This window comes from Rutilus rutilus (genome assembly GCF_951802725.1).
Source record: "Rutilus rutilus genome assembly, chromosome: 22".
Taxonomy (NCBI): domain Eukaryota; kingdom Metazoa; phylum Chordata; class Actinopteri; order Cypriniformes; family Leuciscidae; genus Rutilus; species Rutilus rutilus.
In genome coordinates, this window is record NC_140227.1 from 28,735,093 (window position 1) to 28,760,261 (window position 25,169).

At 37.8% G+C, this 25,169-nt stretch overlaps 3 protein-coding genes across 6 annotated transcripts; 1 reads left to right on the forward strand and 2 right to left on the reverse strand.

Annotated features, from left to right (window-relative positions):
- Positions 1 to 4,268: 4,268 nt before the first annotated feature.
- p3h1 (prolyl 3-hydroxylase 1) lies at positions 4,269 to 14,411 on the reverse strand. Its single transcript, XM_084395234.1, has 15 exons — positions 13,879 to 14,411; positions 12,901 to 13,053; positions 11,737 to 11,926; positions 11,377 to 11,508; positions 10,182 to 10,321; positions 9,944 to 10,033; positions 9,794 to 9,846; positions 9,408 to 9,529; positions 9,169 to 9,326; positions 8,979 to 9,071; positions 7,243 to 7,381; positions 7,051 to 7,141; positions 6,892 to 6,967; positions 5,867 to 6,007; positions 4,269 to 5,270 (listed from the first exon to the last, which is right to left on the reverse strand). Exons 1-15 carry the CDS (start codon positions 14,332 to 14,334, stop codon positions 4,752 to 4,754), a joined length of 2,553 nt encoding a protein of 850 aa, XP_084251360.1. The 5' UTR covers positions 14,335 to 14,411; the 3' UTR covers positions 4,269 to 4,751.
- Positions 14,412 to 16,644: 2,233 nt separating this feature from the next.
- On the forward strand, positions 16,645 to 20,789 carry cUnh1orf50 (chromosome Un C1orf50 homolog). Its single transcript, XM_084395336.1, has 5 exons — positions 16,645 to 16,816; positions 17,673 to 17,788; positions 17,884 to 17,970; positions 19,904 to 20,035; positions 20,326 to 20,789. The coding sequence occupies exons 1-5, from the start codon at positions 16,768 to 16,770 to the stop codon at positions 20,509 to 20,511; spliced, it is 570 nt and encodes a 189-aa protein (XP_084251462.1). The 5' UTR covers positions 16,645 to 16,767; the 3' UTR covers positions 20,512 to 20,789.
- Positions 20,790 to 20,863: 74 nt separating this feature from the next.
- Positions 20,864 to 24,465, reverse strand: ap5b1 (adaptor related protein complex 5 subunit beta 1). 4 transcript variants are annotated; one of them, XM_084395335.1, is made up of 3 exons: positions 24,354 to 24,465; positions 24,082 to 24,237; positions 20,864 to 23,668 (listed from the first exon to the last, which is right to left on the reverse strand). In XM_084395335.1, exons 2-3 carry the CDS (start codon positions 24,223 to 24,225, stop codon positions 21,008 to 21,010), a joined length of 2,805 nt encoding a protein of 934 aa, XP_084251461.1. In that variant the 5' UTR covers positions 24,226 to 24,237; positions 24,354 to 24,465; the 3' UTR covers positions 20,864 to 21,007. The 4 variants fall into 4 exon arrangements, with proteins under 4 accessions (XP_084251461.1, XP_084251458.1, XP_084251459.1 ...); XM_084395332.1 differs by having other exon boundaries at positions 24,082 to 24,226; positions 24,354 to 24,459; XM_084395333.1 differs by having other exon boundaries at positions 24,082 to 24,243; positions 24,354 to 24,457.
- Between the last annotated feature and the right edge of the window lie 704 nt (positions 24,466 to 25,169).

Here is a 25,169-nt window from a genome sequence, read left to right on the forward strand (position 1 = left end):
ACAGGTTTGAATTATTTTATATTTTCTGTTTTCATTTTAAATTTCACTCAGATGTACTGTGCATTACAATATGCAAGAAAAGACCTGTTGCTACTTCCTTTAAGATTATCATGGTAAAAAGAAGCACTTTTTTTGCCACACTTGATCCATTTTTGAACGCAACAACATGTCTTATGTGAAGTCTTCCTGAAAGTTGTCCAGTCGTACCAGCCTAATTATACATGGTTTCCTAAAGACCAATTACTCAACTGATCGGTCAGGCAACCCAACAACTAATCGATGCTAAAAAAAAATTGTTCTGCACATCCCTTTTAGTGAATAAGACACAGGTTGTTTAGTGAATTCACCCCTCTGTGTCCCATAAGGCTTAGGGACAATTGCCATTATAAACGTCTCATACTTACATACTCCATGTAAGACAAAAGAGCTTGTATATGAACACAACAGAACAAGTTTCATACCGCTTAGTATATACGCACCACAGATTACTTCTGAGTGAAAAGGCGTAAATCCATGTAGTGCTGTATTGTATGCCAGTCACAGTGTTAAGGCTTTGCTTTTCTATTCTGTCCGAACAATAGCTAGCCACATTCGCCACAATCCCTGAAGCAGACAATGTGGTCTGTGTCTGCTAGAGTTTGTATGACACGGCGGGCAGCCCAACACAAAGCCGGCATACAGCGAAGACACACGCCCGAGAGAAGGACGGTAAATGCTCTCGTTCCGCCGTCAAACATGTCAGAATGCAAACGAACTTCATGTGACTGTTCCTTCATGGAAGTCTCTACATAAGTCATGCATTTTAGTGTAAAGTGACATGCGTCACAGTTTGAACTGACCGACAACAGTGCTAATTGACCCCGGCCCTTATGCACACAAAGTCAATGTCCTCATGTAAAGGTCAGATGGACACGTGTGGGGTGTGTAAATGACAAAAGAAAAGAGGCAAGACTACAGAAAGTGCTTCCAAAGCCATTACCATGGAACTCTGAATTATTTTGCATTTGTTTTACATCTCATCAGCTCAAACAAAAGACAATGGATGTGTGGTAACAGTAAAGGTCTGCACCAAGCATCCGAACACCCAGCAATCACAATACTGTAAACTCCTAAGGTGTGTAAAATCAAACATATTTCAAACCATGAATGCATGAGAGTGTGTGCTCATTACTAATGGCCAGCCTTTTTGCCAATTTCAGGGTGGCTTCCCATAGTCACTGCCAACAAACGCTGTTACACAAGACTACCAACATCATCTTATACCCTATGTGCAAGGGGTAATGCAATGTCTATGTATATTTTATAAATAAATACAAATTAAATTACAGTTTTAGTTATTTTAGTACATCAAGTGAAATGAAAATGAGAAGTGTTACTTTATAGCTGAAATAAAATAAGTTCTGCATTATATACTGCATTATATTATATTAGCAGATACTACCTTTTACATCTTTGAAAATCCAACTAACACCATGCAGTTTAAGGTGATGGTTGTGCTTTAAAACATGGTAGCTTGTCTATAGCTGGTCCAAACTGATTTAGTTGGTCAGTGGCATCAACAAACCAACTATCGGGTCCTATTTTAACGATCTAAGCACATGGTCTAAAGCTCACGGCCCTAGTTTAAATGGTCGGCGCGCCCACCGCATGGTATAAAAAGGTTGTCCCTATTCTCTTAATAAGTAATGGGTGTGTTTTGGGCGTTACGTGCAATAAACCAATCAGAGTCTCATCTCCCATTCCCTTTAAAAGCCAGTTGCGCTCGCGCCTTGGCGGATTGCTATTTACATGGCGAAATTTGCAAGCGGAAAAACTGAACGCGTGCGCAAGGTTAAAGCGTGCAAGCAGACCATCTACGGAACAAAGTGTACGCGCGTTGTGGACCCACCTATAGGTGCACATTACTAACACACTCTTTAAATAACAAAAAAATATTGCCTCAATCAGTTGCCTCAAAATAGCAACGCTCCAACAATGCGCCTGAACACACCTCGTTTTCAGACCAGCATGCCCAAGGGCGCACAAATGGGCGCAAATGCATTTTTATTTAAACAACGTGGTGCAGAACGTGAAAATGATAATTACGTCAGGCTGAAACTGGCGAAAAACACTTCAGCCTGGCACTGCATTGTATCATGTTATAAAACCCATCTTGACCACCATAAGCTGCTATATGTCCTGTTTTTCCAGCAGAAACCTTGACCTAGGTCCTAGATCCTCGGTGGCATCCTAAATGGATGGCCATCCCCCTAAACCACTTCAGACCAGCTAGAAACTGTTCCAATGGAGATCTGCTAACTGAAATACACAACAGAATGAAGTCTTCTACCATAAAACTTATACTGACACTAATATCATTGGTGTTACAGACATCTAAAGTGAAAATAGACCATTGTACCCATCGGTCCCTGGCATTCTGCTCATGGCTAGTTCTGCCCACTCCTCAGCAGTGGGAGGTACACAAGAGGAACTGTTTGTACCACTAACAAGGGGAGGTAAATGGACATGAGGGGTCTCATTGCTGCCACAGGTCACCTTTCACGTTCACCTCCACTATTCAGCTGCCAGCACGCTCCAGGTGGACTATTCAATGCCTCTTTGCAAGCTGTTTCCTAATATGTAAGAACAAACCACATTAGAATGAATTGTAACAGTAGCACTCATGCTGTAAAACTTTGTGCATTGCACATTATATAAGAACTCAGGCCTTACTCCAAATTAGCTAAAGCCAGCCTATGCTAATTGTTTGGTCTTAGTTGGTTTAAGCTGGATTTAGCTGGTTTAGGCTGCTCAAGCTGATCTCCCAGCCTGCTCAAGCTGGTGTTTAGCTGGTTGGTCAAGCTGGTCTCCCAGCTTAACTAGCTAAAAAAGTGGTCAAAACCCCTTTAAAACCAGCTTGCTAAACCAGCTATGACCAGGCTAAAAGGCCAGCTAAAACCAGGCTGGTTTTTGCATGTTTTTTTCTAAGCTTTTAAGATGCAAATGACTGCGGTGATCTGCAAGAACATGACGTATTTCCTCAAAAAAGATTATGAGTAAACCACAGGCTTGGGGTGTTTGGTTTACTAGCCAATTCCTTACCACAAAACTTGAATATTGGTTAATGGTTAGCATGGAAATGCTAAGTATGCTAAATAGCCGTTGCTAAATATGTGCAAAAAACAAGTAGGCTTACATAATGTCCTAGTGAGATTTGTTTAGCTACAAACCATGATTTGATAATTGCTATTGCTATTTAGTTGGAAGGACATCCTCATTTCAGAGAGGTTTTTATTACACACAAAAATTAGATACGAGTCAAGATCATCAATATTTGTAATTATTTTCCTCAAAGCGAAAGGCTGTAAATTTGAAATGCTGAAAGCTTAATGCTAAAAGGAATTTTTTTAACTTTGAAGAGATGATGACAGCTAACCGACACGAAAGATTTCACATCAATAAATGACTGATCACTCCAACAACATGATCGACTCACTTGATTCATATGGAAATACCTGATTGCCAATATTGCTAACAGCTTTTTGTGATATTGGTGGTTCTGCAACAGGTGCCAATATCTTTGTTAGATATAAAAAAGTATTTTTGATGCATAGATTGTCTAATGATGTCTGATAATTGTGCAGTTAAGTCATTAGCCTGATGATATTTAAATGAGAGTGTAGTCGTCTTTCTTTTGCATCATGGTTGTGTGGGTCTGGATCTAATCGCATGCAAAATCAATATGGCGCGATACGTTAATAAAAGGACTTCATTTGAATCTATTTGCAGCAGTGAATGACTTTGTCAAGCAGATAGAAGAGGACACTCTTTGTTAAGGAGTAATTGTAGGTGTCCTAAAGAAATCTTTGAATATAATTGCCAATGCACTTATCCAGAAAATTGCTTTGGGTGGACCGAGCATGAAGAAGAACAAACAAAATACTTCAAATAGTGAAGGAAAAAGTGAAAGAATAAGTATTGTGAAATAGCCATTGTGCCATTTCATGATTACTGTTCTTTATAAAAATGCCTCAGACCAGTACAAACAACCTTGTGTTACTGAGGGAACACACTTGGAGAATCATTACAGATGACACACGGACCGGTCCCTTAGCTCTTTGCTGCCACCTAGTGCAGTGTTACGTCAGTGCACATTCATGAACTAGTGTTTGTTAAAAATCACTTTAATATCCTATGAAGAAAACTGAAGTTATGGCTGAGTAATACCTGGAATTGTGTGGCTTTTTGAAAGAAGAGTGTTTTGCTTGGCAGAAACAAAACAAGTGGGGGAAAAAAATATCACATGTTTATTACAGTAAAGAAGAAACCTAAGCCATTTCCAGGGAATATTTTTTACTTGCCCAGAACAACTGCATTAGCAACATCCCACAACACCTTAACATTGTGCCTGCAAGTTTTGCATAGTCAAGCACCGCTCAAAAAAAATTACAATTTAAAAAAAACATGTTGCTTTTATTCAGGAATTATTATGGGAATGCAAAGTGGTAAATGCAATCTCTGAAAGCTGCCATACTCTTTCCAGGAGTATGAAATGTTACTACTGTATTTCGGGTTCCTGAGACAAGGATAGATTTAAATACAATTCAGGCAAAACAGAAAATACAACACTCAACTTGATTGTCACCCACACTGCACTCTCATACGGCTTTGATTTCAAAAGTTTTAGATCCATCTAAAACTGATCCATCAGCACTGCTCCATCACTGATTAAAAAAAACCTAAAGTATAAAACAGAGAACATCTTCTGAGGCTCATAACTCATCTGTGAGTTTTTCAGCTGTAGAGTCTTTAGGTTCTGTGATCTTCGGCTTTGTTTTCTCATCATTTGCAGTATTTTTAACAGTTGCTTTGCCTGTTTTCTTGCCCGGTGTTTTCTCTTTTTCATCTGACGGTACAGGTTTTGTCTTGTTGGCTGTTTTTGATTTCTTTTTTTCTGCTGTTGTGGTTTTTGTTTTGTCTGACTTTTTGCTCTTTGTTTTGTCTGCTGTAGCTTTTGTTTGGGTTTCTGTTTTGGTTGGCTTTTTTGATGCTTTGGCCTTTGGTTTTTCATTTTTCTTGACCACTTTGCCATCAGTTTTGTTGTCTTCAGTAGCTTTGCCTGGTTGTTCTGCAGGCGTGCCTGTCTTTACTGTGTCTTGCTCTGTTGTTTTAGCAGGAATTGTTCCATCATTTTCAGAGGGTTTCTCTTTACTGTCCGTTCCTGTTTTCTGGACGTCAGCTTCAACTGGGGCGGAAAGTTTCTTCAGAAGTTCTTCAGCCTGTAAACGCTCCTGTGGAGCGGACCCATCAAAATGCAAGGTTAGAAAATTATGAAACTTTTGATCAATTTAATGCATCCTTGCTGGATAAAAGTATTGGTGTCTTTTATTTTATTTTATTCAATTAACAAAAAATATTTTAATAGCTTTAGCTTACAGTAACAACACTGGAACGGACCCCGTGAAACACACAGTATTTCCGGTCCCACTTTATATTAAGTGGTTTTAACTACTATATACTAACATGGAAATGAATAATTTGAGACAATGGACTTATTGTGTACATACATGTTTTTACATTGTACTTGCATGTAATTACAGCTGTAATTAATTTATGTAATTACATTTATAATTACACTGTTGACCCTTCCCTTACACATTAACCCACCCTTAAACCTACCCATACCACCACACCTGTACCTAACCTTACCCGTATCACACCTCAATAGCAGCAAAAGTGTTTTACAATACAACATGAACACAATAAGTACATTGTACTTATTTTTCGATGTAAGTACATAGTACTTAAAGCCACTTAATATAAAGTGGGACCGTATTTCATATTGTACTGCTTTATTTATCGGCCGCATTCACAAAAGTGCACTTGCCTTCTCATTGTGCTGAGGATCCAGAGTGAACTGAAGCACTAGAGCACACCTCTGGCCTTTGGTTACGGCGGTGACTCCATGAAGGTTCTCCTGTCCAGCTCTGAATCCCACGACTCGGCCGCACTGAGGCTTCACCAATGCCTGAAGAGATGGTAGAGTGAAATAATATCCGTTCTAGAAAATTCATGCCACAACAGCAAATTTTATGGACATTTAGTAGAGCATGCTACCTCATGGATTGATTCTACTAACTCTAAAACGACTCACTAAGCGTTGCTGGGGAAGCTACAATATATACGCATTATGATTTAAAGTAGATACAACTTTTTATAAATGAATCAAAAACACCGTGAAAAATAGTAGTATTTATTTAATGTAATGCAAAAAAGTAAATACTAAATGAACCTTTTTTTTTTTTCATTGAAATGAACTGTTTGAACAAACTGATTTGCTAAAATGAATCAGACTTCCCAATGCTGTTTGAGAAGAAAAGCATATTCCAGGATTAAGTGCTGGGTTAAAGCCACGCTAGTTTTAGCAGCTGAGCTAGTATCACGCTACTGAAAAATATAGATATGTTTGTAGTCACTTCTTTTAGTTACAGGTGAAACTCGAAAAATTCGAATTTCGTGCAAAAGTTCATTTATTTCAGTAATTCAAGTTAAAAGGTGAAACTAATATATTATATAGACTCATTACTTGCAAAATTAGATATTTCAAGCCTTTATTTGTTATAATTTTGATGATTATGGCAACATTTCTGAGATTTTGAATTTGGGGTTTTCATAAGCTGTAAGCCATAATCATCAAAATTATAACAAATAAAGGCTTGAAATATCTCATTTTGCAAGTAATGAGTCTATATAATATATTAGTTTCACATTTTAAGTTGAATTACTGAAATGAACTTTTGCACGATATTCAAATTTTTCGAGTTTCATCTGTTGTTAGTTAGTTAGTTAGTTACTCCCCTACACAGCTCACTAGTCTGAATGAAAATTATGCAAAACATTTAGAGATCTTACAGAGACTGTTTTGGCGTCTGGCTCGGTGAAGATAAAATCTCCCCCTTCGAAGTCATCATTGAGGTACAAAACGGCACTACAAAACAAAACAGAATGTATTAGTGAAAACACTATAAACTAAATAACCATAATGCTTTACTGGTTCCTCAAGTGGCAAACCTGTAGCCTTGTTCGTTGTATGCTGACGGCTCTTTGATACACTCGTTGAGCTCAGAGATGAGCAGACAGTCCGCCCGGTCTTCCTGTTTCTCTGGATAGAAAGAGAGACCAACATATGCTTGCTTAAGAACTAAATAGTTCTGTGTTTAAAATGCTAAAATAATGTATATCTTTCTTAAAAGGTCAGTTTACCAATGGTGGATCGGCAAACCAGGTTTGAGCTGGAGTAGTAAAGGGGTGATTCCAGACCAAAGTAGGTTTCCAAACCCTTATGGACCTTCTCATTGAGATCGAAAAACAAATGAGCGCCCTTCAAGGGGACTAGACCCTCCTGGGGCAAAAAACAGAAACAATTAAACATTTAATGATGAATTAAAATACAACATACCTGAAAGAGTATCACACTTTTATTTACAATACAGAGTCTACATAATCTAAAATCAGCTCCATACCTCAAGCTAATTCTTTAAATGTTTGATTTGGTTTTAAAACAAAAGTTTGAGGTCAGAACGAGTTTTTTATTTGAAAGAAATTAATGCTTTTTTATTCAGCAAGGATGCATTAAACTTACCAAAAGTGACTGTAAATGTCCTGAAGAAAATGTTTGACAGTTTCCACAAATTAAGCAGCACAACTGTTTTCAACATTAATAATGAGAAATGTTTCTTGAGCAGCAAATCAGCATCTTAGAATGATTTCTGAAGGATCATGTGACACTGAAGACTGGAGTAATGATGCTGAAAATTCAGCTTTGATCACAGGAATAAATTTCATTTCAAAATATAGTCAAATAGAAAACAGCTATATTGAATTGTAATAATATTTAACAGTATTACTGTTTTTACTGTATTTTTGATCAAATAAATACAGCCTTGGTGAGCATACGGAACTTTAAAATGTAAAAAGTCTAACCGACCCCGAACTTTTGAATCAAGCCCAACAAAAATAGAAACTAAACCACTGACCAAATGCAAGTGTTGCTTTATCACACTGATTAGAACACACTGCAATTTTTAGTTTCTTATTATTAGTAAATTCACTGAACTCAAGATGTTTTTTAAAGGCATACTCCACTTTTTTTGGAAATAGGCTCATTTTACAACTCCCCCAGAGTTAAACAGTTGAGTTTTACCGTTTTCGAATCCATTCAGCCGAACTCCGGGTCTGGCGGTACCACTTTTAGCATAGCTTAGCATAGATCATTGAACCGGACAAGACCATTAGCATCTCTCTAAAAAAAATGACCAAAGAGTTTCGATATTTTTCCTATTTAAAACTTGACTCTTCTGTAGTTACATCGTTTACTAAGACCGACGGAAGATGTAAAGTTGCGATTTTCTAGGCTGATATGGCTAGGAACTATACTCTCATTCCTGCGTAATAATCAAGAAACTTTGCTGCCGTACCATGAGTCCAGCAGGCGTAATGATATGACGCAGTGCCTGAAAATAGTCCCCAGCTCGGTAACTTCCAACGTGACCGGGACTAAGTTTGTCTAACCTATTAGACCTATTTTCAGGCGCTGCGTCATATCATTACGCCTGCTGCACTCATGGTACGGCAGCAAAGTTTCTTGATTATTACGCAGGAATGAGAGTATAGTTCCTAGCCATATCAGCCTAGAAAATCGCAACTTTTCATTTTCCGTCGGTCTTAGTACACGATGTAACTACAGAAGAGTCAAGTTTTAAATAGGAAAAATATCGAAACTCTTTGGTCATTTTTTTGAGAGAGATGCTAATGGTCCTGTCCGATTCAATAATCTATGCTAAGCTATGCTAAAAGTGGTACCGCCAGACCCGGAGATCGGCTGAATGGATTCGAAAACGGTAAAACCAACTGTTTAACTCTGGGGGAGTTGTAAAATGAGCCTATTTCCACAAAAAGTGGAGTATCCCTTTAAACTTCTGTAGTAAAGTATGTCTCACCTGCAGAGCTTTGAGAACTGTGATGTCCTGAAACATCTCACTCGCTGAATGAGGGGACGGTGTTGCTTTAAAAGCATCTTGAAGAGCTGCTGCCTGCGAGATTTCATTCAAGCAACATAAAAAGAGAGAAATATTTGGTTGATTGCAGCAAACAAACATCTTTGTTCACTCTTTTGGGAAAAAAACGTACACCGGAGAGGCGATGAAGTTCCTGACACTCATCAGACGTGGTGACGCCATCCAGGACGACTCGCTGAGAGCCGTTCAGGGCCGTGGATGTCATGGTTACTCTGATGTCACCAAACGGGAGTTTCTTGTCAGTTTCTGGAGTAGGTGCTGGTTTGATATCTGAAATAGCATCACTGAATTAAGATGTGCGTGTAAAAGTGGAGGAATTGGTCATGTGACTTGTTTATCCCTACATCTTACCGTCTTTTACTAAAATGGAAATGTCTGATGATTCTTTAGTCTTCTCTTCTACGAGTGTCTCGATCTCTTTCATCAGGTTCCCAATCTCCTCTGTGATCCTCGCGGCTGTTTCTCGGTCCGCCCTGCGAGCACGAGAGGAAACCAAAGTCAGGTCACTTGAACTTTCATGGTATAATTACTTCTGTTTCAAATAAATATAATATTGAACTTTATATTCACAAAAAAAAAATCCTGAATAAAATATATCACGGTTTCCACAAAAATATTAAGCAGCACGACTGCTTTCAACATTGATAATAATATGATCATGTGACACTGAAGACTGGAGTAATGATGGAATAAATTACATTTTAAAAATTGTAATAACACTTCAAAGATATACTTACTTTTGTTTGTCTCTTAGTTTCTTTGGCATGACATTCTCAGGGGTCCATGTGTCCTGAGATGGAATGAGAGCAAGATTTTATCATAACTTGTCACTGACTGAACACAAATAAATATGAGAAGTACAGCACTGCACGCATGTTAACACTTACTGGATCAACAAAAGTTTTACCAAACATCTCATAGCCATAGTAAAGGAGCTCTTTTTCCAGCAGAGACCTCTTGACGTGCTGCTTGACAACCTGCATCAAGAAGAAGAACACGATGATGTTTTGTTCATAGTGAGTGAAGTCTGCACAACGTAACTCCATTGATAAAAGCATAATTTCAAATGTATTTTCAATCGACATGACAAATAAACGTGCTGTCGATCAAAAGTGCAGACGGTACCTCTCTGGTTGTAATGTTGGCGGCTTTTTCGTCTCCCAGCACGGCGGAGTAGTACGCCAAGTTCTGAGCCATGACCGCATCCTCAGGGTGGAACAGCAGGAATGTTTTCGCACACTCAATGGCCTGCTCGTACTTCTCACCTGGGAGAGAGAGCACATAAATAACACATGATGCATTTACTACAGTGCAACTAACTGCCATGCAAACTTTGGCATACTTAAATATAGCTAAAAAAAAAAAAAAAAAAAGTGTTATTTGTGTATTATTTATAAATGATTATATAGTATTTATTAGAATTTTAATTAGCTTGTATTTTTTTTTCTTTTGGCTTGTGTTAGTACTTTTGTCATTTTTTATATATATATTTCTATATAGCTTTAATTTTTTAATTTTTTTTTAGTTTTAGTTTTAGTAATTTTAGTACTTCAGCGTATTTCAGTTAGTTGCAAATGCAAGATTTCTAATTTTCCATTATTTATTGATTTTTTTAATCTGGTTTATATTTATATTTATTTCAGTGCTGAATTTTTTTTTGGTAACACCATAAAATAAAGCCTTTATATGTCATTATAAAAGTGTTTGTAATGCCTTAAAGGGTTAGTTCACCCAAAAATGAAAATTCTGTCATCATTTACTCACCCTCAAGTTGTTCCAAATGTATAGGGTAAAAAAAGACTATGGAAGTCAATGGCGCCCAAAAATAGTTTGATTACTGACATTTTTCAAAAGATCTTCTTTTGTGTTCAGAGGACAGAAATTAATACAGTTTTGAAATAACTTCAGGGTGAGGGTGATGACAGAATTTTTATTTTTGGGTGAACTATCCCTTTAACTAATTATGCCTTGTAATGCACCTTATAAAGCATTGTATTCTCTCATGAATAATTGTAACCACAGTTATAATACATTATAATACTCATCTAATAATTTAACTCATCCTTAGAAAGTATAATGCATTAAACACATGAGAAACAAGAGATTTCTGATGTAACAAGGAATCTGAAAATATGGTTACAATTATTTATGAACAGATACAATCCATTATAACATACATATGAATACCTTTATAATGCATTATACATCAAGGCTTTAAGTAAAGTGTTATCCCATTTTTCCTAGTTTTGCTTTTAGTAAACAATAACAACACTGAAATCTGGTACTGAATCTGATTATGCTGAATAAGAGTGTATCGTACTGTTATAGTATGAGAACTGAAGGTAGTTAAAGTGTGAGGGGAGGAAATCTTCAAAAGGCGTCTCTCTTCCAGCGGTGGATGCCAGCTCCACGACACAGTTCTGTTTGCAGCTCAAAACGTGAAGGTAATGATCTGTGATCAAAGCAAATATAGACATGAATACTTCAAAAAATCATATTTATGAAATATTTAGTGAAACAGAAATCCATACAAGAAAAAGAAAAAACTCAAATAAGACATCAAACACCATGAGATTTCAAAATGACATAAATTATTAAATCAAAGAGAATCTTCTCCATGAGAAACAAGCACAATCTGGTGTTGTTAGCTCAAAATCAGAAGCATCAGAATCCCACATGCCTGTCATAGATTGAAAGAGGTCGGCGTGGTACTCCATGTAGTTGTACCCGTCATAATCGAACGCTCCTTCGCAGAGAACTCTGCAGTCTTCATAAGCACTGAAGTATTCTTCAACAGCGGCCTCGAAGTGCTCGATGGCTGGGGCAAAAACTTCCACACTGTAATGTTTCTTGCCTTCTAAAAATTCAGCCTGAAAACAATTACAGTGACAGTCAATTATACTAAAGCATTAGAAACTATCTATCTATCTATCTATCTATCTATCTATCTATCTATCTATCTATCTATCTATCTATCTATCTATTTAACCATTCATCCATCTAACTATTCATCCATCCATCCATCTACCTATCCATCCATCCATTCACTTACCTATTCATCCATTCAGCTACCTATTCATCCATCCATCCATCTACCTATTCATCCATCCATCCATCCATCCATCCACATACTGTACCTATCCATCCACATACTGTACCTATTCATCCATCCATCCATCCATCCATCCATCCATCCATCCATCCATCCATCCATCCATCTACATACCTATTCATCCATCCATCCATCTACCTACCCATCCATCCACTTACCTATTCATCCATCCATCCATCTACCTATTCATCCATCCATCCATCCATCTACCTACCTATTCATCCATCCATCCATCTACCTATTCATCCATCCATCCATCCATCCATCCATTCATCCATCTACCTACCTATCCATCCATCCACTTACCTATTCATCCATCCACCCATCTACCTATTCGTCCATCCATCCATCTACATACCTATTCATCCATCCTCCATCTACATACCTATTCATCCATCCATCCATCCATCCATCCATCCATCCATCTACCTATTCATCCATCCATCCATCCATCCATCCACCCATCTACCTATTCATCCATCCATCCACCCATCTACCTATTCATCCATCCATCCATCTACCTATTCATCCATCCATCCATCTACCTACCTATTCATCCATCCACCCATCTACCTATTCATCCATCCATCCATCCATCCATCCATCTACCTATCCACCCACTTACCTATTCATCCATCCATCCATCCATCCATCCATCCATCCATCCATCCATCCACATTCCTTTTCATCCACCATCTCTGATCTATTCAGATTAATAAACATTCCTCGTACCATGTGCGGTCTCTCCTCCAGGTCCTTGAAATCAGTCGCATGCACCCCAGCCATCATCCTGTAGTACTCTAAATTCTGTTTCATCTCGACATGTTCAGGGTTTGCTATGAAAAATGTATTTGCTGCTGCCACTGCCTTGTCAAGCTTGTTTATCTGTAGGTACAAAGAGAACAAAAATATTCAGATATTGGTTAGAAAACACTCATGCTTTCCAAGTTATACTTTAGAGACAAAATTGTTCCTAGAATATAGCCTAGTTAGCTAAGCATGACAAACAAAAAATATAAAAAAATATTATCATTATCACCATGGATGTTGAAGTCATCATTTTCTTAATTGTTATGGTAATAATATGATCTTTTTAATGCAAAACTTACATACATACACACACAAACTTATTTTAAAATGTTTATAAATATATATATATATATATATATATATATATACACACACACATTTCTTATATTTGTTTTTGTCATGCTTAGCTATATTCTAGCAACAATTTGGTCTCTAAAGTATAACTTTGAGAGCATGATTTTAGTGCAAGAATGCATTACATAAAGCCTAGTGGTCTGAGGCTCACGGGCCTGATTGTATATATGGTTGTATATCTCATTTTAAACCATAATTTTAATAGGCAGTTGTATTTCAGAGCCTCTCATAGGAGTTCTGGAAGCATCTGAGACTGCAAGGCTCCACCTAAAGACGTGGCACAGTGAAGAGAGTTTGGGGGGGTTGGGGGAAACGTGGATGAGCTTCTCAAACATTTAACCATTCAATGCTATCTGCGCTTTGAACAGTTATGCACATATGATGCACATTTATGCATCTGATACAACTCGATGTCCTCTTGTTTACAAAAAGCTCGTCCAATGAGACGCACTGATTTTGTTCCCATTCCCGTTTACTTTTTAGATGCCTTTGCGTTTTTATAAAAAGTTTGTCATGCATTTCATTCATGCTTGCCTCTCTTTTTACCTTAAAGTAAGCCACTTGGAGATAATTGTAAGGCGTCCTCTTCTTGAACTCCTGCTCTATAGTTTCACTAACTTTATGAAGTGTCGGTGGTCCCAGTTTCTCGCTTTCGCATGCATTCACACAGTCGGCCCGTTTGAGAATCGTCTGGAAAAACGCTAAATCCCCCACGGCCCCGGTTCCTGGCATCGGGAAACCTAAATCTGGATAAGAATCCCCAAAAGCGGTGTGATTCGCGCAGGATAAGCGGCAGTGCGTCTGGATTTTACGAAGCGCTCCTTTATTCCGCAAAGCTCTTTCCATGTTCAGGATCACAGCCAGCCAGTCCTGCTTATAATACGCCTCCACCGCGTTGTCAAAAAGCAGATCGTATGGCTCAAATATTCCATTGATTTGGGGTTCACACAAGGTGAAATGTACAGTGGAGAGGATTGAGATCAGGGACAGTGCGGTCCACATCTTGGAGACTGTAGGCCATGTGAGGTAGAACTCGGTTTTGGAAACTCTCCAGTCTCCAAAAGTCTTTAGAGAGGGAGGAGCTCCAGGACTGTGTGAAAGCCTGTTTAAATGGATGGTATAATGCCCTTTTCACAAGATGTAGAATGTGTATTTGATGTCCCCAGAGTGTGTATGAAGTTTTAGCTCAAAATGCCTCACATATATTTTTATATAGCATGTTAAAGTTGTCACTTTTTGAGGGTGAGCAAAAACGCATCGTTTTGTGTCTGTTCCTTTAAATCCAAAGTTAGATGATGTCAACGGAGTCAATGATGGAGAGAAGAGGTGACAACATGTAGAATGCAACAGGACGTTTCTGAATGGTTAGTTGATGAATTGATGTAGCTGATGTGTAGTTATCTTCAACTCATTGATTAGCATATTATGTCTTGATAATAAATCGTGTTCAGGGGGGCGGGGTTTATGTACATTTTAGGGTTAGTGATGACACTAACCCTGGAGGAATGTCCTGTAGTCCACTAGCCATTTGTTGTAGTCCTTAAAAAGCTATTTCTTTAAAGGTGCAGTGTGTAATATTTAAGAGGATCTGTTGAGAGAAATGCAATATCATAATCACATCTATGTGTTCAGTGGTGTATAAAGACCTTACTTAATGAACCGTTATGTTTTTATTAGCTTAGAATGTGGCATTTCTCTCTACACACACCGCGGGTTGCCTTACATCGACATGTTTCTACGGTGGCCCTAAACGGACAAACGCGTTTCGTCACTATGCTGTTCTTCGTGTAAAGAAGCTATAGCTAAAGTCAGCGAATAAAACACTGACACAATGATGAACAAGTAACAATAATATTCGCAATAACATATCGCTTTACTGAATAATTAAGTAAACCTAATTTCTTAATGTGTCTTTGTAAAGAAACCGCATTGTTTAACTGGCCACCCTCTGCTGTCTCAGACGACGACATCACTTCCTGTCGGCCACCGTAACTTCTGTTGGGTGCAATTCGCAACCTCACCACTAGATGCCGCTAAAAATTGCACACTGCACCTTTAAAAGCAAATATCTCCCTTTGCTTTGAACTTTGTAACTTTGCAGATGTTGTTTATGCTCAAACAGCAACATTACACACTAACTAAAGTTAGAAAAGTGAAATCATAATCACCACCCCTTTAAGAACTGGGACATTTAGGGCAACTATGTGAATATGGATCTAGACACAGATTTGAGTGACAATTGAGGCATTTTGAACTAAGATTATAAAGTATTTATTAGTGCTGTCAAATAGATTATTCGCATAAACATACAATTATTTGTTTATATATATATATATATATATATAAACAAATAATTGTATGTTTGGGATCTTTAAATATGTGTGTGTGTGTGTGTGTGTATATAAACACACAGTGTTAGTAAGTATGAATGAACACTTACGGTGTTGTCTATTTCTATTTTTACATTTCATTTGCTTTTCTTTATCAGTAGAAAAAAAAGCTGGTAAATACTTAACAGCAACCTGCAGTCGTTATCAAACACATTTTACTAGGCTACTTAACAGATCTGCAATTTGTGTACATTTTCATATGAATAGACTACATAAAATGCAGTAAAAAGCATACTTTATTAGTTTTTTATTTTATCAAGTTAAAAATATTTGGGATCTTTAAACCGTCATCAATCCCCTTGGGGATTAATAAAGTTTATAAAATGGCACGTTTTTATTCAAAAACAACTTATTTTAAAGTTTTACTAAAATTAAAATTTCACTGCCTTTCTATTCTTCTATCCTAAAATTCTAATGTAGCACCTAGCAAGGCAGGCCATCTGGGAAATACCAAAAAGTACACTTTTCCGCAATGTGTTTCTTCTCATTGTTGTGAGAAATCCAAACACCAACCAGCCTGAAATTGTTTAAATTACCTTTGTAAAAAATCAAATAAAAACAGCTTGCATAATTCAGATAACAGGAAAAGTCCAAAAGTGGCGTGCAAAACAAATGATAAACTTGTACAGACTTGCAATTTTTGCTTTTATAATCTTCAAACTCAGATCTTTCATAACTGCAGAAAACTCACGTTTCAACATTTTCTACAGTCAGCGTAACACGATACGCGAAGGCTGTCTCTAAACATGCACAATCGCTTAGTATTTGAATACTCGAATTATAAATAATGATATTTTTATAATATTAAAAATTATTATCATAGAAATATGTGCTATATTTTAACCCCTCATTAAATATGTGTGGAAATTATTAGTGACAAAAATAGAGGAATCTTTATACAGGCAATTATCACGGCTACTACGAACACACTAGGACCCCAGAAACGCCTCCTCCGTGACTGGTTGTGCCAAATTGTTTTTGTGAGTGAGACCGGCGAGAAGTCTCGTGTTAATTTGCTCAGAGTTGAAGGATAGTTTATTACAGAATGGATAAAACTGTCAGTCTGCCACACCAACCCAACAAAACCACCACGGGTAAGACAAAGGCTTTCAATGTTAAATTCAGAAATTATATGAACAAGTCATATTATAGCGTGTTTTTTTAGTTAAGGTTGTTGTCTGTTTTGTCAGCCAGTGAATGATTGATGGATTGAAATATATTGATTGAGTTAATCTTTCCACCGAACCATATTGTTAGCTAGCCTATACGTTGAAAACATATGTTAAATGTCTTTGCTTAAAAGTATTTTCATTGACAAGCAAAGTTGTTATTATAAGTTGACATAGCTTTTGTAATGTTATTAAATGTCCCATTATTGGCTCACTGTAAACACAACATACATCAGAGTGATAATTAGAGTGAAAACAGCGTTTTCAGAAGTTATAATTGTTCAAATTCATTAACACAAACACTACAATAGCCAGTAGGCTTTTGGTAACATTTGGAGTCAATGTGAAACATGGCAAGTAACAGTAAAATATTAATAATTAAATAAGATCATAAAGAATATTTGCTTTTTTATATACGGAGTCCCAAAATGTATTGTGAAGAAGTAGTTTTTTAAAACGTTAAACTCTCTGCTCTGCCCCTCACGAGGTGTTTTTACTCTTGAGAGCTTATCTAACCGGTTGCATAATTACCTTACACAATTCACCATAGTAGTTTCCTAATGAATTACTGTGGTATCTCAGATCTCAGTGCAGGAAGCTTTTGAAGTCTTTCTGTCTTTATTATGGAAGATTTTGCTGAACTATGAAATATGGTTACCATAGTACAGTTTTATAAGATTATTCTTTGGATTTTATGCATAATTTTTACTCTAAAAACAAAAACATGTCTTTACTATGGGACAGGATTTTACATGTGGACATTAATATGTTAATATTACAGTAACTTTGGTGGAGACCAGCAGTAACCCAAGTGGAATGACGCTGGTGAGTCCCTACCAGACTAACCGGGTTGGGGATCCCATGAATCTAGTTGCTCTGGCACAGCAAGTACAGAAGGTAAGTGATGCTTTAGTTTAGATCACACTTGTGAGTGATATACAATTTTATCATCTTTTAATGATGGATTTTTTTTTTTTTTGTGGAAATTTTAGGGTGATGAATTTATCAGAGCCAATGCTTGCAACAGACTTACAGTCATTGCTGACCAGATAAGATACCTTCAGGAGCAAGCAAGAAAGGTGAGATTGAACTGTCAAATCAAATGATCATTTCTATTATACAGCAGTCTGGTAAATGTCACGGGAGTTGTATTGGGAGCAGCACTGCAATATGTGTCTTAAAGGTAGGGTAAGCAATTTCGGAGAGGCTTGCCATAGCAAGCTAGTTTTAAAAGCATAAGATCCCACCCTCCCTTCAGAGCACTCTCTCTCTCTAAAGCCACGCCTCCTCCAAAACACATGAACGCAAACACAGCCAAAGCATCACGAGAGATGGCGTTAAATTATCTCATGTCTCAAAGCACATAACATTACAATAATAATGAACGTAAACCACTTACAGAGCGATTACTTGTACCACATGACTGCTGCAGAGTAATTTCGGCATTGATAGTGTTGCCAGAGAAACGCATATTTCCGAGTCTGAGGACGTGAACAGCTCCTGGTAGAACGTCACAGGTTGGCATCTTGTAATTACGGGTACAACATGCCATGAACGTAGAGCAGGGGTCTCCAACCTTTTTTCATTTGAGGGCTACTTTTTAAAATGAAAGTGGCCGAGAGCTACTCATGTAATACAATACTTAAATCTCTTAAATAATGTCTCATAACTCTCATATTAACAACTATCCAAGCTGTTTTAGACCTAAAATAGTTTTTGTAGGCCTATATATGTCACCCTTAAATGTCAGAGAAAAGAACAGAATCAGAGATAAAAAAAGTAGGCCTATATTAAATTGTACTTTGCATATTATACTGTAAAAACATTTTTACAGTATAATTTTTTTATAACAGATTTTATAGTGCATGATAACTAGAGATGAAATGGCATGAAAATTTTATTTTATAGTGACCGAAATGATCACGGTTATCACAGAATCCTGTTCAGAAAGTACTAATACAACACAATTAAATCAATTCACCAAGTTTTATGTTGAAAACCAGCAAATAACAAATAAAATTAACATCAATATGTACTTTTTGTTTACATAAACATTAAAATAATACCATTAAACATGATGGCCAGATTTTAAAAGTGTCTTGCAACATGTTATCTACTAACATGTAAAAGTTAAAATAAAGTTTTGACAAAAAAGGTTTTATAAAAAGATAAACCTCACATATTTCAGCCTTTAAATCATTTTTTATAAAAAAGAATGAGTCAAAAAGACAAATTACTGACATTTTCAATGCACATGAGCTTATCTTTTATTATTAATAGTAAAATTCGGTCTGATTTTCCCGTGGCGTCTGTCGTTGCTATGCACCCATGCACTGCGCTCTCCACAACGACAAAGAGAAGTTTTAATAGCTAATGGATTTCCACCACCGAAAAAAGCTTGCTGTAGCTCTGCTACAATATTTATTTACAGAGTTTGGGTGCACCCCCATCCTTCATGTTGACTCGCTGCGCCTGGAAAAAATGAGCACGTTGCTTCAATTATTTGAAATAAACTTGACCACGCAAAAGACACGATATGTGAACGGCCCTTGGCGAGCTACCTCCAATCAGGCCACGAGCTACTGGTAGCTCGCGAGCGACGTGTTGGAGACCCCTGACGTAGAGGCTCGTTGTTTTGGTTTAGGAGGAACTGTAAAAGTGAAAAGTGACTGTCTGTCTACAACTGTGCATTGCCTCATGCATGATATGTGATGTCTGTGCAAGCAGGTGCGTGGAGGTATGGAAATACATTTGCTGACAGGCTGGTAGGACATAGTATCATTGGATGAATGTTTTTTGGTCCTACACCTTCCACAGAACATATATGTACATGTTTTACTATTTAGACCACTTCTATTATTTATTGCTATCAGGGTGTGAAGAGTTTCAACCAGCATAACAAAGTGTTTATGAACAAAATTGCCTACCCTACCTTTAAATATATGTGCCACTATAATAATCTGAAATGTGACAAATTAATAATGGTTAAATCACTTCCTATTTATACTTCAGGTTTTGGAAGATGCCAAGAAAGACGCTGAGCTTCACCACGCCGCCTGCAATGTTGTGAAGAAGCCAGGAAACATGTATTATCTTTACATGCGTGAATCCGGACAGAGATACTTCTCGATTCTGTCTCCTCAGGTGAGTCAATTGCCACATTATAAGTCTCTTGGTCTTATCAGTTGTTATGAGTGTGAAGTGAGGTCAATCTGAATTGGTTGGTGGTGCTAAGTAGTAATGATAGTGAAACAAAATGTTTAGTATGCATTACTGTAGTTGCACGATAACCTCGGGAATAAGGAATTGTGCAGTGCTTAGTTTAGTACTGAAAGATGTAATAAAAGTCACTAGAACAATTATTTATGGTTTTCTTAAGCACAGTACAATATTTAACAGCTAATTTAATATAATATTATTTCAAACTCTTACAGGAATGGGGTCCCAATTGCCCTCACAAGTTCCTTGGCGGATACAAACTCCAACACGACATGTCTTGGACACCACAAGAGGAGGTTGAAAAGCGGGACGCTGAAATGGGCATCATGGACAAACTGTTGAACAGGCAAATCGCTCTACCAGCCTGCACAGAGCCCAATTTTGAGGGTATTGCAGAGTGAAAGGGCAAAGCTCACTCATGGACTGTCTTATCTGGTCATGGGGGCCAACTGGTCTTAAAAGATGCTAACTGGTTGTTAATATACAGGATAAATTGAATTAAAATTCAGTTTTGCAGACTTGATTACTTTGTTACTACTGCTGAACCTGTCATTCAATCATGCATTTGATGTCTTTATGGTCATATTTTTCCATTTTAAATGCTGCTTTCTAAAATGTATCTTAATTTAAAGATCTACATCTTTTTTCCATTTGGTTTTCATTAAATGGTTCAATTACAGTGCCTTGTATTGATTTTGTGTAAAGCAGCAGAAAAGCACTTGCTTCCTAGTATATATGAAACAACACAACATATGTGCTCCTATATACTTTATTAAACCCATTACTCAAAGATTTTATATACAAAAGCAAATGGTGTTATATCAACACAAGGAAGCAATAAAATAAACTGAATTGGTTAAAATCACCTATGTAAATGAAAACATGCAAAGCATCCATTTAGCCATCTGTTCCTGTTGTGCTACAATGATCAGTAATGTTTTGGAGGTACGAGTTTACAAAGGGTAACAGCTCCCAGTTGTCCGTTGCAATGCTGACCTGAACTGCGTCCTCAGCCTGTGTAATCATCAAAAGGACATGGCACATTGGTGGAAGAAAGAACAAGACTTTCCATGATCCTTTGCTTTTCTCGTCTGTAATCAGGTAACCCTGAAAATGTGTCTTGATCAGATCCGCTAGACTTTCATCTCCAGTTTTGAAACAGAACAGACTAATGGCAGATTTGTCAGGACTCCCAGAGGCTGCGGCCTCCCAGATGCGGTCGAACACTTCCTCTTTACATGCGCGTGATGTGTTTAGCGGTAACGGCAGAGGAAGGAATATCTCAGGGAATGAAACGCTCACGTCAGGCAGTTGGCTGTGCCAAGAGCGTCCATCTTGGGTGGTAAATATTGCACTGACGCATAAAGTAGTGGGGTAGGGTTGAAATGGTCTGAGCTTTACGTCGACCTCAGGTGGCTTTCGGTCTCTGAACACGCATGGTACATGTATATCGCTTACCTTTGCATAGTTTAAATCTTTAAGCTCGAAATGCAGACAGATTGTAAAGACTCTATTGAATAAAGTGTCAGCTTCATTTGCATGAGTCAGATTGTACCTCAAAGTGACCTCCGACCCAAAACCTGGCACCTGGAACTGTTCTTGATAAACTTCCAACAAATTCTTAGTCTCTTCTGTTGCCTCCAACGACTCTGAACTTTCCGAAGAGCTTTGCAAGGATTTTTCCTGCACCTTTACGAGTCGCAAAACATGCCGCTCAGTTTTGCGTACAGTCAGGTTACTGGCGATCCCCTCGCTCTCAGCCATTGTGGCAGAATGCGACCGCTCTTTGGCACGGCCTCCATCGGGACCTTTGGCGAGAACCCCCGTCAGCTTTTCCCATGAAAGATTGGTTAGCAACGAGTAGTAGAAGCGAGCGTGATCCTTAATGTCCGTGTCGTCATAATGAACCGATATGTATTGCAAAAGATCGGCCAACTCGATAAACACTTGATCGATGGAAGGGTGCTCCAAAAGATTGCGACAAACCGCAAGAACTGCGTTGCCAACCTGCCATTTGCCTCTTTCACACAAGTTGGAGTTGATGAGAACATTGAGAAGAAGGTAAATGGTGTTCCTCTGGGTAATCTGACCCTCTTTAGCCACTCTTTTCAAGACTTTCAAGTGCCAGCTCAAATTATGAATCGTCAGTTGCAATGGAGGCATTTCCATAATGCATTTCTGAAGCCCTCTCAACAACTTAACAGACCAGACGTGGTCGCCGAGACACTCCTGGATGCGATCCACGAGGCCGATCAAATTTGGAGCTAGTCGGCATTGTCGGGAATACATGTCGCATAATTTGTTGATCAGCTTCTCAGAGAGTTCTTCCATGCCGCTGAAGTGCATGAGAAAAATATACACAGCCCTGAAAGAGGTCACCACCACTTCTCTGCTACCATCGCCGTCTACGATTTTCAAAAGGGCCATTATGTGATCAAACAGGTAGTCGATCCCTTTGTCTTCTTCGCCCTCATCTGCTTCTAGGTACACCAGACAAAGAAGGTTTAGTCTGCAGAGCATCGTAGCACTATCGTTAAAAACCGTTGGAAGAAGAGATGCTGCCAGACGTGGCGTAACCAGCACAGGTAAACTCTCTTCTCCGCTGCTGGATATGGGCCGGTTCTCAGGGAAGTGCAGGATGCAGTCCATGTAGAAGAGCTTCTCAGGAATTCTTAGGAGCGGATGCTGGGCCGTGCTCACAAGACGCTTGAGCAGGAAGTTCTCATCCTCGGCGGTGAAAAGGCTGTCTGTGAACGTTTCTTTCATGAAGAGTGTGGCATGCATGAGCTCGACTTCAGCAGTTCCGAAGAGTCGCAGAAGTTGCGATTTGAATAACGTTGGAGAAAGTCCCGGGACCATGGCGACAACTTCTACAAGCTCCCTGAGCAGGGCAGACTGGGAAGTGGGCGTTAGCAGGTAAGACTCCTCCAAGAGTGAAGACATTACAGATTTGAGTTCCTTGCAATCCAGTCCAGGTGGCAATCGTGGGACTTGCACCATCATGTTTATTGGCAAGAAGGTCAAGCCTAACTGATTACTTTTCCATGCAAACCCTTCATTTCCTCCTAAGATGCTCTTAAACTCTAGGTCAGTAACATCTTTTTGGTTCGTCAAGATCCGTATGGCGTTCTTCAGCCCTAGTGTATACAGCATACAGTAGGACTGATGCAGAACTGTAGTTTCTTGCTGTTTTAGAAGATACAGGGCCTCTAACTTTTGAGAAAGAAGACCGGGGCTACAGGTTTCCATTTCTCGGAGGCAGTCGCAGGCGGTGGCCCTTAAAGGCTGCTGGGAAAGCCCACATCTGTAGTCATTGGTGTCCTGAATTGTCTGAAATAGAAGGTCCAGCCAGTCTTCAGCCATCTTTGTGTGGGTGGCCAAGCAGGATGTGCATATTATCACGTTGGTGATGGCCAGCATGATATTGCACTTGAGGCTGATGGATTTCTGTGGCGTGTGAGAGTAGACTGACAGCAGTTCAAGGGCCGTTTCTTCTCCCACAGAAGTATAAGGGCAGAGAATGGTTGGATGCTCCAGTAGCACAGACACAAGGAGTATCTTATAATAAGGAAGAGAAATAACAATATTAAACAAACGTGAGTTAATTACAAAATGCACACCATTTCAACAAAGCCATACAGGTTATTGCAAAAGCTGCAAACATTGTGGAGAGAAACGTAGAATGAAGAAAATGTGATTGGTCATTTGAAATATACCATACTGAATAGTGAGTTGCGCCTCTGGCTAATAAACAGACATTCAACATAATAGAATGTTCAACATTTTATATTAATTAATATTTATTATATATTTTACATATTGTCATTCTTTATTAAACATATAACTAAACATCATAAAAGAACAATAATACAATATACTATATTTTTTATATATTAAAATGTTTATTTTGAAATATACACGCGCACACGCACACGCACACACATATATGTGTGTTTGTCTGCTTTCATTACCTTGAGTTGATCATTGGCCTTATCATTCCGCAGTTCGTGTATAAGTTCCGCCAAGAAACTCTCAGATGTGGTGGTGGCCAAAAACTGAGATGGACTCAGTAGAAAGGCAGGTATTCTCTGATCCCAGAGATCCGCAATAGTCATTCTGGAGATAAACTGTGACTTAAGATCAGAACAGAAGAATTTATGTTCATGGCAATTACGCTATATTGATTTAATAATGTACACAAACATTCAAATAAAAAGTGCATTATTTTAGTTTAACTACTCACCTATCAGATAACACTTTAAAAACATAAATAAGCAAATTACTGTGTTTAGTCCATCTATTGACGTCTCTGAAAATCATGTGCTCCCTGGCTGTCATATGATAAACCAGGTAGTGACAGGAATCTGTATACTTTAAAATAAAAGTCAAAGTCGCCAATAATTCAATATTCCATAATAACTATGTCAGGTTGTTTTCTTTATCTTATCTAATTGTATAGTAATTATATAGAAAATATAAAAACGTTTTTTTATTAGAATTTTCTATTAATTTTACACATATTATTTACGCTAATATTACTGAGATTAAACAGTGGACTTTTATTTTGACACGGTGATGTGATCTTGTTTTTTGTTTGACTGCCATCGTGTGGTGTTTGAAGTATGTAGAGAAATAGGTAAAAAAGCAACCCGAATTAAAAAATTAAATAAGTAATTAGAAATTATAAAATCATACCCTTTATAATTAATAATAATGTCATGGTTAGTAAAATAAGGTGATGTTCATCTTATATTGAAAATGAAGAGTGTATTGCTGTCATTACATATTAAGAGTCAAAGTCAATATGTGCAAAACAATTTAAGGAATAAACGAAAATATATATGGTAGCAGAATATAAATGTATATGAAAAGAAATGTAGGCCATTCTAGTGATTAATACTTAAATATGTAAATTATTATTATTATTATTATTACATGTGCCTATCAATGCTGTATCCATATTGTCATCATATCTTTATTAATAATAATATGAGATGTACATGATTATCAATGTAATACAAATTAAGTAACACATGGATGTTTCTTTCCCCTGCATGGA